The 16606-nt window shown below is 41.3% G+C and overlaps 1 protein-coding gene across 2 annotated transcripts in view; it reads right to left on the reverse strand.

The window, feature by feature from the left end:
• Positions 1-8960, reverse strand: part of LOC121540467 (protein FAM102B-like) — a 34080-nt gene extending 25120 nt beyond the window's left edge. The window contains exon 1 of one of the 2 annotated variants that reach the window (XM_041849351.1): positions 8768-8960. In XM_041849351.1, the coding sequence (XP_041705285.1) occupies positions 8768-8772 (5 nt within the window). In that variant the 5' untranslated portion in view covers positions 8773-8960. Of the gene's footprint in view, positions 1-8563 lie in introns of both variants that reach the window. The other variant, XM_041849350.1, reaches the window with a different exon arrangement.
• Positions 8961-16606: the final 7646 nt, after the last annotated feature.

The following is a 16606-nucleotide window of genomic DNA, read 5'->3' on the forward strand; positions in this document are numbered from 1 at the left end:
ACTTTCAAAACAGAATTACTTTCAAATTGTTCCTCAACTGCAGTGTATGATATACCATTTTCTAGCTCTGAGTCTCTACTTTCATCCAAAGTAAAACAAAAAACATTTTGCTACACAAGACCGAATCGAGGTGGTGAATCACAAATGAGTTACACTTAGAATTTCTCCTCTATGTGGAAGCTAGGTGAATTGCAAAAGCACGAGGCTGCATTCAAAACAAATCTACCCTAAACCCCATTTCCCCGTAACATGGCAGAGACTCACGCTTGAGCCGTTTACATTTTGGTCCACCAGCATCAAACAGCTGTAAAAATGATATTTTTGTTACTGAAAAGATTTCACAGCACTATTCAGTGCTCGTTTTCTCACATAAACTGAAATTGAACGAACAATGTAGAATTTTTGCAACCAGGAAATGACAGGTCGATTTCTACATTGGCTGCTTGATTGACCCGAATTCCACTAGATAAAACAGCTTTCCCATTTTGACAACAGATGCCGCTCCGGTGGGAGAAATAAATAGGCGAATATTACAGCCAATCACAAAACTAGCGGGTAAGTAATACTGTGAAACACTATCATTCCACTATTACCGCAGATTTATTATGGACATTTTCTGAAATTACAAGGCAAATTATACATTTTCTAAATCCTGTGTAGCACCTTTAACCATACAATAAAGAGTTTTGACACATTGGAGTGAAAAAAAGTAAGTACAAAGTACAAAGTTTGGTAACAGAATAAAACTGAGGGAGATTTTACCGTAATTCTGTTATCAAACTTTGCATCTGCAGTTTTTCCAGTTTTTTTTTTATTATTTATTTTTTACTGTGTAAATTGTTCAAAGTAGTCATTGTGTATAGAGTTGAATGGTTTGTTAAACTTTGAAAAATCTATGTTTTTTGTTTGTTTGGCATACATTTAAAAGTGAAAAATCAGAGTCTCTGCCTAAATCCGTTACAGTGGAATTGCCCAATAAACACAATCATCAGTTTTATCAGTAAAAAACACTATAAATAATTGGTAGGTCTACCTTTACTTGTTACTTCTGGGAATCTTCATTATCTACCCTCCTCACGAGGGAGAGAAATGTGAAAATATCTTAAAGATGTGTGGGTTTTTGGAAACAGAATGACAAGACACTAGGCAATATTTATTAAACTTACAGAAGGCAAATAATTTCTGTAAAACTAAATATAAATGTTGATATTAGTTGGTAGGGGTCTATATTGTGTTTTGATGCATTTCTATTACCTTTTAAGACTTTTTCCTGATAGATGTTTTCTAAGACCCCTTTTCCATCTGTTTGACCAGAAATCAAAGCCTTCGCTTATTCCACATTTTTAGGACTGAAAATGGTTACATTTATATATGCCTTATTTTCTCAAAAATAGAGACGCTTAACTTTCATGTGACACAAAATGTTATGTGCTGCTATGTGCTCATGGGTCCTTTTACATGGAAATGCCCCTAAATAACTAGACATAGTAGACGATGAGCTGGACCGTAGTCTAGAACTCCTCTAATCCAATTACAGGTTGTGGCCAAGCCTGATCCCAGCAACACCATAGTAACAGGTCAGGATACCAACCTAGCCTACCCCTTTTCAGGGGTTATTGCTTTAGAGAAAACTTTGCTTTGTAGGCTACATAGTTTCTTTTCTATTCTTTTCAGCAACTTCATGAACTTTGGTAACCATAGAGACCTAATAAAACTGGGCACCAGGCATTTCTGTCTGGCAGACAATGCAGGAAGAATGACACACTCAAGATGAGAGGCCAAGAGAGAAGGGGAGAGAGAAAAAATGAATCATAGATCTGGTTTCTCTCCGAGGAACGAATCACGTGCTGTTTAGATAAACAAGTTAATGAGGAAAATGTGATTTTCAACGAGAAACACAAAGAGCACTGAGAACTGCTCTCTCGGTTAAAAAATACCTGCGGAGAATGGTGCATTGTGGTTGTTCCCTCACAGATCTAACATAAGGCTTTTAAATGTTTTTACTTAGAAATAAACTCACAGTGAATCATATCAACAGGCACTTACTAGGGATGCGCATTTTTGTTCCTTTCAAGACGATTCGATACACATCTAGATACATAGGCTCCAATACGATACAGGAACGATACATTTTAGTTTGAAACGATTCAATGCGATTCGATTCTCTAACATTTCTTGCATAACACATTCATTATCCATTCTAAAAATCTTGAAATTAATTATTAAAAAATCATAATGTGATTTTCTGGATTTTTGTTTTAGATTCCGTCTCTCACAGTTGAAGTGTACCTATGATAAAAATTACAGACCTCTACATGCTTTGTAAGTAGGAAAAACTGCAAAATCGGCAGTGTATCAAATACTTGTTCTCCCCACTGTATATCACAAGTTTGGATTTCACCCCCATCTCAAAATCAATGGTTTAGACCAGGGCTGCCCAACCCTCTTCCTGGAGATCTACCGTCCTATGGGTTTTCAGTCCAACCCTAATTTAAAACACACCTGATTCTACTTATTAGCTGCTCAACAAGACCTTAACTAGCTGAATCAGATATGCTAAATTAGGGTTGGACTGAACCTACAGGACAGTAGATCTCCAGGAAGAGGGTTGGACAGCGCTGGTTTAGACATTTTTATGGAGTGATCTTCTCTTCTCCTCTTGCTTCAGCCATGAAGCGTGCCTGGAAAAAGTGATTGCCGTCCTCGTTATGAAATGACCAACTTCACCCTGTAGATCTAAAAATGACCATAATGGATCATTCTCATCAATCTCACATGACCAAAAAAGCTAACTAACGTTTGCTCTGGTCCAATGTTAAACCAACTTTGAAGTTCAAAGACATTCAAAGTTCCTCCATAGGTATAATTCTGTGGGCCTATTTCAGATAACGCATGTCATAACAAGATACCCAGCGCTTCAAGGTAAGCTTCTTCCATTCTCTCTCCTCACCCTAAAAAATTCAGTTGCATCTCACGCCAGTGTTGTATTCAAGACTGATTCAAGACCAGAGCAAATGAGAGTCCAATTCAAGACCATGATTGTAGTTTTGTCAAATCACCACCATAATAAGAGTTCAAAATGTCCAGTATTTCTGTGTTCATATTCCAGAACATATGGATTCTTTAGACATTTAGAATAGTGAAAAAAAATGCATGCTGAGGGAAAATAAAGCCATAATTATATTATTATATTATTTATTATTTTCAATGATGTTCTGATTTAAAAAGTTTGGACACACCTACTCATTCAAGGGTTTTTCTTTATTTTTACTATTTTCTACATTGTAGAATAATAGTGAAGACATCAAAACTATGAAATAACACATATGGAATCATGTAGTAACCAAAACAGTGTTAAACAAATCAAAATATTTTATATTTGAGATTCTTCAAATAGCCACCCTTTGCCTTGATGACAGCTTTGCACACTCTTGGCATTCTCTCAACCAGCTTCATGAGGAATGCTTTTCCAACAGTCTTGAAGGAGTTCCCACATATGCTGAGCACTTGTTGGCTGCTTTTCCTTCACTCTACGGTCCAACTCATCCCAAACCATCTCAATTGGGTTGAGGTCGGGGGATTGTGGAGGCCATTCGACCATGAAGGCCTGATTCACGTGGTCTCCTCTGAACAGTTGCTGTTGAGATGTGTCTGTTACTTGAACTCTGTGAAGCATTTATTTGGGCTGCAATCTGAGGTGCAGTTAACTCTAATGAACTTATCCTCTGCAGTCTTCCTTTCCTGTGGCGGTCCTCATGGGAGCCAGTTTCATCATAGTGCTTGATGGTTTTTGCGACTGCACTTGAAGAAACTTTCAAAGTTCTTGACATTTTCCGGATTGACCTTCATCTCTTCAAGTAATGATGGACTGTCGTTTCGCTTTGCTTATTTGAGTTGTAGAAACATTTCAAGGATGATCAATGCAATCAGATGCACCTGAACTCAATTTTGAGTCTCGTAGCAAAGGGTCTGAATACTTATGTAAATAAGGTATTTGTTTTTTATTTGCAATAAATGTTGTAAAATGTCTTAACCTGTTATCGCTTCATCCTTTTGGGGTTTTGTGTATAGATGGATAAAAAAAAACTTTTTCCCCTCAATTTTAGAATAAGGCTGTAACGTAACAAAATGTGGAAACGGTGAAGGGGTCTGAATACTTTCTGAATGCACTGTATGTCCAGCTCATAACAGGCAGTCTGGACAACCCCTCCCTCTCTCACTCTCCAGTTAATGTCACCTCTCACAGCTCTTACTGACACCTACCCCTGAGCCCCATCTTTCCATTTACTTTAACCAGCATCCTCACTCACTGAGCACCGACCGACACCGGACGTCCATGGACGTTGAAAAGCAGTCCACCCTGGCCTTGATGTTAACGTCCACAGATGGACCAGACCGAATCTGAACCTATCATAGACGTATGTTTCACAAGTTTGGATAGTAAAGTACAGTGAGTAGAGCACAGTAGAGTGCAGTACAATACAGAAAAGTAGAGTATAGTACAGTATATTGTACTACATTTTACATTTTTACATTTTAGTCATTTAGCAGACGCTCTTATCCAGAGCGACTTACATGAGCAATTAGGGTTAAGTGCCTTGCTTAAGGGCACATCAACAGATTTTTCACCTAGTCGGCTCGGGGATTAGAACCAGCGACCTTTCGGTTACTGGCACAACGCTCTTACCCACTAAGCTACCTGCCGACACTGTACTGTACTACACTACTGTACTCAACCGTATTGTACTGCACTGTACTCTAAGGTGTACTGTGCTGTCCAAACTTAAGAAACATGAAGAGAATGAGTCCCTGATCTGGGTAGTACAGATCAGGGACCATGGTGTAATTCTGTTACCAGGTGTAAATCCACTTCACTTACTGTGGTTCAATAACCAAAATATATTTTTTCAAACTCAAGGTGCCATGTCATAGCTGACACCCATTCTTCCTGCAGACATCTTTGGATCTTAATTCGTAGCAGATATACGTTTTTAGAAAATGTGGTCGCATAAAAACCTGAGGGAGATTTTACTGTAATTCCGTTACCAAAGTTTGCATCTGCACACTTCCACTAAATTCATTTTTGTAAATTTGTCAGTGGAAAGTTAAAAGTAGTCCTTGTGCATAAAGTTGTATATTTTGTTAAATGTTAAAATCAATGCTTTTTGCTTGGCATACATTTTACAGTAAAAAATAACTGAATTAAAGTATAATTATTTTAACGTGGAATTGCCCAGAGGCTCTCTTTCATACGTAGACCTACCACTCAATCAAAGGAAGTTTTCACCAGATTAAGAGAAGGATTTGTCAAAGGCAAAGCATTTAGAAATTAAAGTCTAAAGCTTGCCCACAGCCCTTGCATAGTGTACAGGCTAAACTCCATCTCACGTCTGCAAATCTGACAAGCTTTGGGGACGTGTGCTGTGCTATGGCCAGGCTCCAGAGGTTGGGTAATCTGACCCTAGCCAGACCTTCTCAGATGACCTGACTCAGGCCCTGTTTCCTGTCTGGCACAAAGAGATGCAGCATCATGCCCATGAATCAGGAAGAAGAGCTCTGCTGTCACATCACTACTGAATGGGTGAAACTGTAAAATCTAAGATTCTTATCAATCAAGGAATCAAAAAAGTTGAGGCAAAGTATGATGTCATTGTGAATCTGTGTAGGGCTGGAGGGTTGAGCTAAAACTGAGAACACAGCAAGCCACATTGACTCTGCTGAAGGATTTCTGGAAACATTTAGCATCACCACATTTCCTCTCTCCTCCCTGACTCAGGTATGAGGTTAATGTGGCGTTAGAGCTACACTATGAGATGGCTTTCCAAGGTAAAGCATGAAACACACAGAGAATCTCACTGCCAATCAGAGCATATGAGCGGAGTGGAGCGGGAGCGAGCGTGGAGCGTGAGCGGACGGATTTTGAACAGAGCGCAGAGCGGCATTTTTAAAAGGACGGAGCGTCGCCCTATGTCCCGCTCGAATTTCGCTCGCTCACACCACGAGTCTGAAGCATGCTCAAGCCTGACCCAGAATCCATCTGTTTAATTTAATTTGTGTCGTCCATGAATTTGTATTTTATAGAGCGAGAGGAGCAGCAGCAGCAACAAGAGAAAAGAGTTGAGGAATTCAAAAGTTTATTCACTGCACGCAAAGGCCCAACCATAACAAGGGAGAGAAAAAGAGAGCTGGATGTAGCATTTTTTGAAATGATTTTCATGGACTATGAACCGCTGAGTAAAGGAGAACGCGAAGGGATGCAACACTTCGCCAGCGCAGCTCAACCGGGCTACACCCCCCAAGAAAAATTTACATCTGAGATGCCCCATTCACATGCTTCAGCTGGCGATCAAAAACGCCTTTAACGAGCACGACAACATTAATAGGCTGTTAGTGAAAGTCGGGCACCTGGTGAAAAGTGTACGCAAGAGCACAGAGGAAACCGACCAATTAGGTGTCCGCCCCACAAATGCCTGCGCCATTCGATGGAGCAGCCAGCTGCGGATGATTCAGTCGTTCATCCGGTTGTTCCAAAAATACCCGTTATGGCAAAACAAACTCAAGTCTAATGTTGCTAACTAACATCACCCTGAATCAAGTACGGCAGCTGACGCACCTTGTCAGTGTGCTGACACCACTAGCAGATCTCACAGACAAAATGCAGAAGGAGCTGGGGAACCTGGGGATGATCCTCCCTGCTGTCACAAAAATCAAATCCCTGCTCACCGATTACACTCACGCTGCACTTCCAATGGGCATCGCTGCTTTTGCAGAAACATTGGCAAACAACGTGTCAATTCGCTATGGAATATACTATACTGATTAACATCTCATTTTAGCGTCAGTGTTAGATCCCCGTTTCAAGACAGAATGGATAATCCGAGATGAGTCTGTATGCAACAAATTCGGGAAGATAAAGTAAGGCTGTGGTTTAAGCTAAAAGTGAAATACATGCAGATTTTGTTCCTTTTTTTGAGTGAGCGGGGGGCGATTTGAGTGGAGCGCGATGCAAACTGCGTTGAGCGCTGAGCGATAATGAGCGGACTGGCCTGATGTGGCTTTGAGTGGGGGAGCGGAGGGGTGAACAGCTCCGTGAGCGAGGAGCTGAGATTCTCACCGCTCCACTCCGCTCATATGCTCTGCTGCCAATAGGTACTTATTACAGTGTGAGACAGTTCATTCTCTTGATAGAACAAAAGCAGTACCTGCTGCGTGCTGACCAGGTAGCGACGAACCTACCGATTCTACTTGCTCGTCAGTGGCCAACAACTTCACTTTGAGACAATCAGAGAGCACGAACACCCATGTGGGGGAGCCAAAAAAGTACAAAAATAGGGCATTTTCTCCGTACATCTACAGATGAGCCAGTCACACTTCATATGCAATGTAGGCTACGGGATGGTAGCTAGTTAAGTGCACAGACGCAATGCACACAACACTAAATATTTCCTCCAAGCTAGCTAACCATTGTAGCTAGTATTGACATTATAAATAAATCACAATGGATTAGCTAGTTTCAATGAAACAGCTGCCTGTATTAGCTGCCGAGTTTGTGCAGTGCTGTGTTGTGCTAGCTAGCGAATATGCTAATGTTGGCTAACTAGCTAAACATTTGGCTATGGGCTGGCACTGGCAGCATGGGATTGTGGAGAGTGAATGAAATGGTTTCTTCGTCATTTTGCTAAGTAGTTAGATAGCTGTGGCCATCTAGCTAGTATCAACAAGAGCTTTCGACAAAATAGCAACATTAGCACAGATAGCTTGGAATCTAGAACATAAGCAATGCGGACTGACATGCATTGCCAAACAATGCTACTGCCACTGTCTGGTTTGGAGTATTTTAACAAGGATGAGTGGCTGACAACTTCAAGGTCTTTGCTGTGTGAACACAAAAGAGATTGACTGGCAACACTGTTCAGAGGTGCTAAGTACTGTCGGCAGCCTGGACTTTCACCGTGGCACGCATGCACTGATCACAGGAGGCTGCTGAGGGGAGGACGGCTCATAATAACGGCTAGAATGGAGTTAATGGAATGGTATCATGTGTTTGATGAGTTCGAAACCATTCCTTTTATACTGTTCCAGCCATTACTATGAACCCGTCCTCCCCAATTAAGGTGCCACCAACCTCCTGTGGCACTGACACTGACACTTATCAAACGTTTTTTAGAGTTACCTGTGACTCTACACTCCAGCATCCACGCAGACAGGCATCTATTGTCTATACTAACGACAGGGTTATTGGGCAGTAGCTAACTTTCTAGTTATGCATGCTGCAGATCCAGCCTGGCATTCTTTACAGCCGAAGCTGTGCACTGAGTGCTTGTCGGGTGATGGTTGCTTCTTGCTAGACTAAGCCTGGCAGCTAACTAACTTAGCTAGCTAGCAGGCAAACTAACAACAATAACTAGCTTGGCAACCTGTACCCACATTGTCCTTTATCTGCTAGCTAGCAATGTAACGTTATGGCTAATATTGAAAAGTTTTTATGTAACAGATATGACAACTATAAGCTAATACAACGTTATCTAGCATTGATTAGCTAGCTAACAGTTAGCATTCTCACCGAGACGACTCCTCGGAGAACCCGCCGTCAAGGAGTCGGACTTTACAAAATAGGACACCATTGACAAAGGGGACGGAGGAGAGCTCGTCCAGCTCGAAATCCACTTTAAACTTGAATTTTTTTTTCTTCATCATCATGAAATCCATAAACCTCTTAGTTGAACCTCTTAACTATGGACGTCAGTCCTTAGTAATCTCAACACACCTCATAGCAGCGGCGATGACTGGTGACAACGTTCGTTCTACAGTCGGGGTCCTTCCTATACGGGATCCCTGGGTCGTCCCAACTGTGATATCACCCCATTGAAGTTAACATTTTAAATGGTTAGGCAAGGGTTAAGGTTAGGGTTTAGTAAGGGTTAACGTTAGAGTAGGGTAGAGGTTAGGATTTAGGACATGGACATGGACATGGACGTCCCAAGGATTCTAAATAGCAGTAGCTAACCATACAGTCAGAGGCGGAGGAAGTTGTCGGGCACGTTCCAGGTAGCCTATATTTGTAGGAGGCTGCATGGCACGTTCCAGGTCACCTATACTGAACAAACATATAAACGCAACATACATTAATTTAAAATCATTAGCCCTAATCTATGGATTTCATATGACTAGGAATACAGATATTGACCTGGTGGTCACAGATACCTTTAAAAAAAAGTAGGGCCGTGGATCAGAAAACCAGCCAGTATCTGGAGTGACCACCATTTGCCTCATGCAGCGTGACACATCTCCTTCGCATAGAGTTGATCAGGCTGTTGATTGAGGCCTGTGGAATGTTGTCACACTCCTCTTCAATGGCTGTGCGAAGTTGCTGGATATTGGTGGGAACTGGAACAAGCTATCGTACACGTCGATCCAGAGCATCCCAATGGGTGACATCTCTGGTGAGTATGCAGGCCATGGAAGAACTGGGACATTTTCAGCTTCCAGGAATTGTGTACAGATCCTTGCAACATGGGGCCGTGCATTATCATGCTGAAACATGAGGTGATGGCGGCGGACGAATGGCACGACAATGGGCCTCAGGATCTCGTCACGGTATCTCTGTGCATTCAAAGTGCCATTGATAAAATTGAATTGTGTTCGTTGTCCATAGCTTATGCCTGGCCATACCATAACCCCACCGCCACCATGGATCACTCTGTTCACAACATTGACATCAGCAAACCGCTCGCCCACACAACGCCATACACATGGTCTGCGGTTGTGAGGCCGGTTGGACGTAATTGCCAAATTCTCTAAAACGATGTTGGAGGAGGCTTATTATAGAGAAATGAACATTAAATTATCTGGCAACAGCTCTGGTGGACATTCCTACAGTCAGCATGCAAATTGCACACTCCCTAAAAACTTGAGACATTTGTGGCATTGTGTTGTGTGAACAAATTGCACATTTTAGAGTGGCCTTTTATTGTCCCCAGCACAAGGAGCACCTGTGTAATGACCATGCTGTTTAATCAGCTTCTTGATATGCCACACCTGTCAGGTGGATGGATTATCTTGGCAAAGGAAAAATGCCCACTAACAGGGATGTAAACAAATTTGTGCACAAAATTTGAGAGACATGAGCTTTTTGTGCGTATGGAACATTTCTGGGATGTTATTTCAGCTCATGAAACATGGGGCCAACACTTTACATGTTGTGTTTATATTTTTGTTCAATGTACTTACTACTTTATATCTACTATAGTTGCAAAGCTGCTAATTAGCTAAAATGTTAAAGTTTTCCGTGATGAGATTTAAACATGCAACCTTTGGGTTGTTAGATGTTCGTGTTATACGCCGAGCCCATCCATCCATCCATCCACCCATCCACCCACCCTACTTTCGTTTTTGCCTTAATAACCTTTTATCTTTAGTAACCATACCAAAGGTAATATATATCATACTAATGACAGTGTCCCGGAAATAATAATAATAATATGCCATTTAGCAGACGCTTTTATCCAAAGCAACTTACAGTCATGTGTGCATACATTTTTACGTATGGGTGGTCCCAGGGATTGAACCCACTACCCTGGCATTACAAGCACCATGCTCTACCAATTGAGCTACAGAGGACCATACAGACCATGCTGAGGACATAGAATTGATTTACTATGTTACGTCTAGTCTATGAGACCAGGCTGCAATGTGACATGCTATCCCTAGTTCATATTGATTGCTGCAATGAATGACTTTCAGCTCAAAATGCAGGTGTAAACCGCAATTTATTTCTGAATCTTGCGTTTGGAAAATGCATCACCATTTATGGCTGTAATGACAGCCCACGGGGCACACACAGGTTGAGTCAACATTGTTTCCACATCATTTCAGCGAAATTATGCTGAACCAACGTGGAATAGATGTTGAATTGACATATGTGCCCAGTGGGAGGCTACATTTGCGCAGCCTCCCAAGCTTTCAACAACTCCTTTTGCTGATTTGTTGTACAGCTATAGGATCGGGTCAAATTGTAGGGAGGGAGTATTGACATAAATGAATATGCAGCTCAAAAACTTGTTTGGTGATCAAGAATATGAACCATTTACTTTGCAAGCTCACCAGCAATGGGGCATCAAGCAACTATTACTAGCATAGGCCTACAAGTCATTTGGTATGTCAAAATTGCTTGAGATTGATAATTTACTTATGAAGCTTGCAGTTGGAATTTGATGTTAAAATATATTATTACACAATCAAAATGTGTTGTAGACAAAATAATGAAAAGGGCTGTCTGGTAGCCTTAATAAATAGACAAAGATTTGTAGTTGAATAAGTCATTGAGTGCGGTTACATGCACACAATAATGTGATTATTGTGGATAGTCAGATTAATATAATACTTCGATTAAAACGTTTACATGCTTTGCAAGAAGAATGATTTCCAAAATAATCCTGTTTACATGGACACATCTGAAATCAGGCTACCTGATGGCACTCTAAAATGCAGAAAATCGGCAATCAAAATAAACGTTCTACCACAGGGTTATTTTTGGGAAGCACATTTGATTTTGAGTTCGGACATATAACGTTTGTATGTGAAAACTACTTCTAAAAGACGCATACATTCAGTTGTTCCTAACACACTTCACTCGTGCTAAAGAGGGAGGTTCACTAGGCTGGTGCTAGCAAATGTGCAGATCAAATGCATCGTTGGAAAGCTGATTAGGGTGTTTACATGTCCTAATAATTCGAAAGATTGCTCAGAAAACCAGGTGTTTTAATCGGCATATGCTTACTTGGATTTTGACCTTAGGCCAATTAAGATAAGTAGAGTAAGGTGTTTACATAACTATTGCATAATCTGCCTACTGCCATAATCAGTTTAATATGGAATTATTAGTGTGCATGTAAATGTACTCATTGCCTGTATACATTTGTTTTACTTGACATGAGACTTGACATAAAAAAACGTGTGACTGGACTTGACATGACTTGCTCTTAGAATGCATGACTTGACTCAATACTGATCCGCTCTACCTGGGACTCGACTTGAAACTTGCTTGTGACTCTAATAATAGTGACTTGCTCTACCTGGGACTGGACTTGAGACTTGCTTGTGACTCTAATAATAGTGACATGGTCCCACCTCTGGTGAGCAATAATAGGACCAAAGAGTAGTTTACATTCTTTAAGGGGTATTATTTCATCTACTGTGGTCGGATTGAATTGATTTGAGCGTTCTGTTAAAGTTTCTGGCAATGGTTTTATCTAAGGAAAGAAATATATCTACTCCCAGATATTTAAAATGGGAAATGATTGGAATTCCATAAGTAGAGATGGAGTCCACCATTGGGGTCTTGAGAGGCAGTACATTTACATTTTAGTCATTATCCAGAGCGACTTACAGTTAGTGAGTGCATACATTTTCATACTGGCCCCCCGTGGGAAACGAACCCACAACCCTGGCGTTGCAAGCGCCATGCTCTACCAACTGAGCTACAGGGGACCTGTAGGGCTGATCTGGTTAGATACATTTTATAACTTGAGATGAAGCTGAATTTATCAACAATCTTCAATGCTTTTGGGAGCGATTGAGATACATTGTCTAGCTGTAGTAAAATATCATCTGCATATAATGAGATGAAGTGATCAGTAGGTTTTAGGGAAATAATTGGTTTTATTTCCTTCGATTGACGAATTGCCTGGGCCAAGAGTTCCATGGATAATAAGAATAGCAAAGGCGAAATTGGATCGCCTTGTCTGCTGGTTCTAGTGATTCTGAAAGTAGCAGAGCAGATATTGCCTGTGATAACTATGGCTGAGGGTTTGGCATATAGGATTTTAATCATATTAATGAAATTGTAGACAATTCCCATATGTTCCAAGACAGACCAGCGATATGACCATTCTAGTATATCAGAAGCTTTTTCTGCATCGAGAGAGAGAACATTGCTGTGGGGACTTGCTTCCATTCAGCCACAAGGGCATTAGTGAGGTCTGGCACTGATGTTGGGCGATTAGGCCTGGCTCTCATCCGGCATTCCAATTCATCCCAAAGGTGTTTGATGGGGTTGAGGTTAGGGCTCTGTGCAGGCCAGTCAAGTTCTTCCACACCGATCTCGACAAACCATTTCTGTATGGACCTCGCTTTGTGCATGGGGGAATTGTCATGCTGAAACAGGAAAGGGCCTTCCCCAAACTGTTGCCACAAAGTTGGAAGCACAGAATTGTCTACAATGTCATTGTATGCTGTAGCGTTAAGATTTCCCTTCACTGGAACTAAGGGGCCTAGCCCGAACCATGAAAATCAGCCCCAGACCATTATTCCTCCTCCACCAAACGTTACAGTTGGCACTATGCATTTGGGCAGGTAGCATTCTCTTGGCATCCGCCAAACCCAGATTCGGCCGTCGGACTGTTAGATAGTGAAGCGTAATTAATCACTCCAGAGAACGCGTTTCCACTGCTCCAGAGTCCAATGGCGGCAAGCTTTACACCACTCCAGCCGACGCTTGGCATTATGCATGGTGATCTTAGGCTTGTGTGCGGCTGCTCGGCCATGGAAACCCATTTCATGAAGCTCCCGACAAACAGTTATTGTGCTGATGTTCCAGAGGCAGTTTGGAACTCGGTAGTGAGTGTTGCAACCGAGGACAGACCATTTAAAACTTGTTTTAATAAAAGCAAAATTAGTTCTGAATTCACATCTCTCCCAAATGAACATCTGTATTAATCTTTCAAGCAATAGTGGACCTAATTGATTCCAACATTGTGGTCCTCTGTAGCTCAATTGGTAGAGCATGGCGCTTGTAATGCCAGGGTAGTGGGTTCGATCCCCGGGACCATACGTAAAAATGTATGCACACATGACTGTAGGTCGCTTTGGATAAAAGCATCTGCTAAATGTCATATTATTATTAAATAGACCTCAGGAGGAATACCGTCCCATCCAGGTGATTCGTCTTTATTCATGCTATCCAAAAGCCTTTTGAGTTCACTGTGAGAGATTTGGGCTCCCAGCAAGCTTGCTTCCTCTGTTTAGAGAAGAGGAGTTCTTAAATCTTTTAGAAATAACATAGTGTGGCTTTGTGTGGATTTAAAATCAGGTGTTCAATTCTTTGTAGAAGCGGGAGAATCTTTGATTGATTAATTTTGGGGCTATTACCGGGACGCGGACTATTACCATGGAAGTAATGGTTGAGTCTAACTCGATGGATGGCAAAAAAATCCTAACAATTCAGGTAATGCGTGCCACAGTCAGGCAGAAAAATCGAAATGTTCTATCATAAAGTGACAACAATAATTTCCCTGGCTGATATGGCTGCTACTTATAAATACTATAACAGTAAATGAATAGATGACATTGACTGCTATAAACTTGTCTCCAATATAATCGCATAGTTTACACAGACCCACCGCGGACCTTTGACAAATAAATATCCGTGTGAAAAGGCGTCCCATAGTCTGTTTTGCCAACGAACTCAATATATTCCAAACACCTGGTGGTAACTATATGGTCCCAATAATTTAAGTAGCCTAGTAAACGATGCCCCCCTCTGGTATGTTCTATTGCAAACTGTCGTTTGTTGTTGTTTCTCTGTTTACTCAAATATATTTTACTTACTAAGTCAAAGACGAAATTAATTGCAATACACTAGTCTCAAATTGGCTATATTAGCATAACCAAGCTACACAGAAACACAGCGGACCCATTGTAAATTAAGAGGCTTTTCTTCATATTAAATCGTATCCCAGTGCAACATGCCTAGGTCTGCCCACTGGGGTGTGGCTTACCGAGCGCTCTTTCAAATAAACGCTATTCCTACTGATCGAGTTCTCACAACACCTCATCTCAGGTTTATCTTGCATAGCTGTGATCTCACCTCGTTGTAGGTTGCCCTCTGTTTCAGCACTCAGGTCTGGGTAGATGCTGATCCTCTTCTCCGCATAGGTCAGAGCCCCCGATTCCGCTGCGAGGCGAACAATTTGCCATTTGACTTAAAAACTGGATTCGTCCAATCATACAGATGTGCGCAATGTTTATCAGCCGCATGGGACCCAGCATCTTCTGCCCAAACAGTTAATAGAAAATATTGCTCATGAAGGAAGTTCGGTTGCCCGCTTCCACACCAGTTTCAAGTCCTATGACCCACACTTTTAATTTAAGCGAATGACATAAGAGTGATTTATTTTTATTTTTTAGGAGATTGATTTTCCCTTCTAGCTCAGTTCACGATGTTTCCAGGTCATGGAGTCGCCCCTCTGTCACATTGGCCGCTGTTGGATAAGATAGTGGATATCAATATGCTTCCAGTTATCCAAAAATTAAAACAAAACATGGACAAGTGGAAGTTGTTAAATCTTAGTTTATGGTGAGAAATGAATTAATTAAAATGATGGTTGTTCCTAAATTGTATTACATTTCAATGATGCTACCGATATGCATTCCATCATAAATGTTTAAGCAGTATAATGGTATTATTAAAGACTTTACACCGGAGGGGGAAAGACCACTCACCAGTATGCAGAAAATGCATACCGAAGAGGGTTAGGACTCCCACATTTGGACTGTACAATGTGGCTTTCGAGCTATTCAGAATGGCTAAGCACTGGAGGAGAGAGGAAGTTGAGGAGAGGTGGGTTGGGTTGGAAAGTGGTTTGACAGCTCCTTTCGGACCGTTACATATTCTATCCCAAAAAATAGCCAATGATACAGATATTCAGGGCGTCAATCCAATTCTATGCCTAGGGCAGTGTGGTAGTCAACACATAAAAGGATCAAAGAGTCTCCACATAGACAAAGATATGCTTCTGTATGGTATAATCCTGCTATTTGTGTGGGAAAGCAGTCAATAATGTGGGGGAAATGGGTAAGAGAAGGGGTTCATTCTTTGGAGTCCTGCACAAGAATGAGGTATTTTTGTCATTTGAAGAAATAGGGAATAAACTTTGTGATAATGTGTATGAAGATATATGCAAATTAAAGCTGTTTGTCACACTAGGTGGTGCCATTATGAAAAAAGACAACAATGTTGTAGAAAAATTGTCTTTACTACCAAGCTCTGTAAAATTAGCTTCTTTATGTTACAAAATGCTGTTAAAGGTTAAAAATGACACCTGTAAAAACTTGAGAATTGTGTGGCAAAGGGATTTACAATGTGAGATAGATCAGAAGACATGATTGTATATTATTTCAGATATTGGCCAAAATGTCAGAGAAGCCAAGGGAAAAGGTATACAATTTAACGTTTTTAATAGATTTTATTTTACTCCCTCCCCTAAGGTTACATAGGTTGGGTTTGTCACATGATGATGTGTGTTGGCGAATTCACAGGAGGCTGCTGAGGGGAGGACGGCTCATAATAACGGCTGGAACAGAGCAAATGGAATGGCATCAAACACATGGAAACCATGTGTTTGATGTATTTGATACCATTACACTAATTCCACTCCAGCCATTACCACGAGCCAGTCCTCTTCAATTATGGTGCCACCAACCTCCTGCATTAGCGATGTGGAGGGGCAAAAGGAACTCTCCTGTGGGAACACTGTGGGAATGCCCAGTTGTGCACCCCCTATGGGACAAAGCCTTACTTCAGTGCATGGGAGATGGTCTTGGATTC

The sequence above is a fragment of the Coregonus clupeaformis genome, chromosome 26 (assembly GCF_020615455.1).
Source record: "Coregonus clupeaformis isolate EN_2021a chromosome 26, ASM2061545v1, whole genome shotgun sequence".
NCBI lineage: Eukaryota > Metazoa > Chordata > Actinopteri > Salmoniformes > Salmonidae > Coregonus > Coregonus clupeaformis.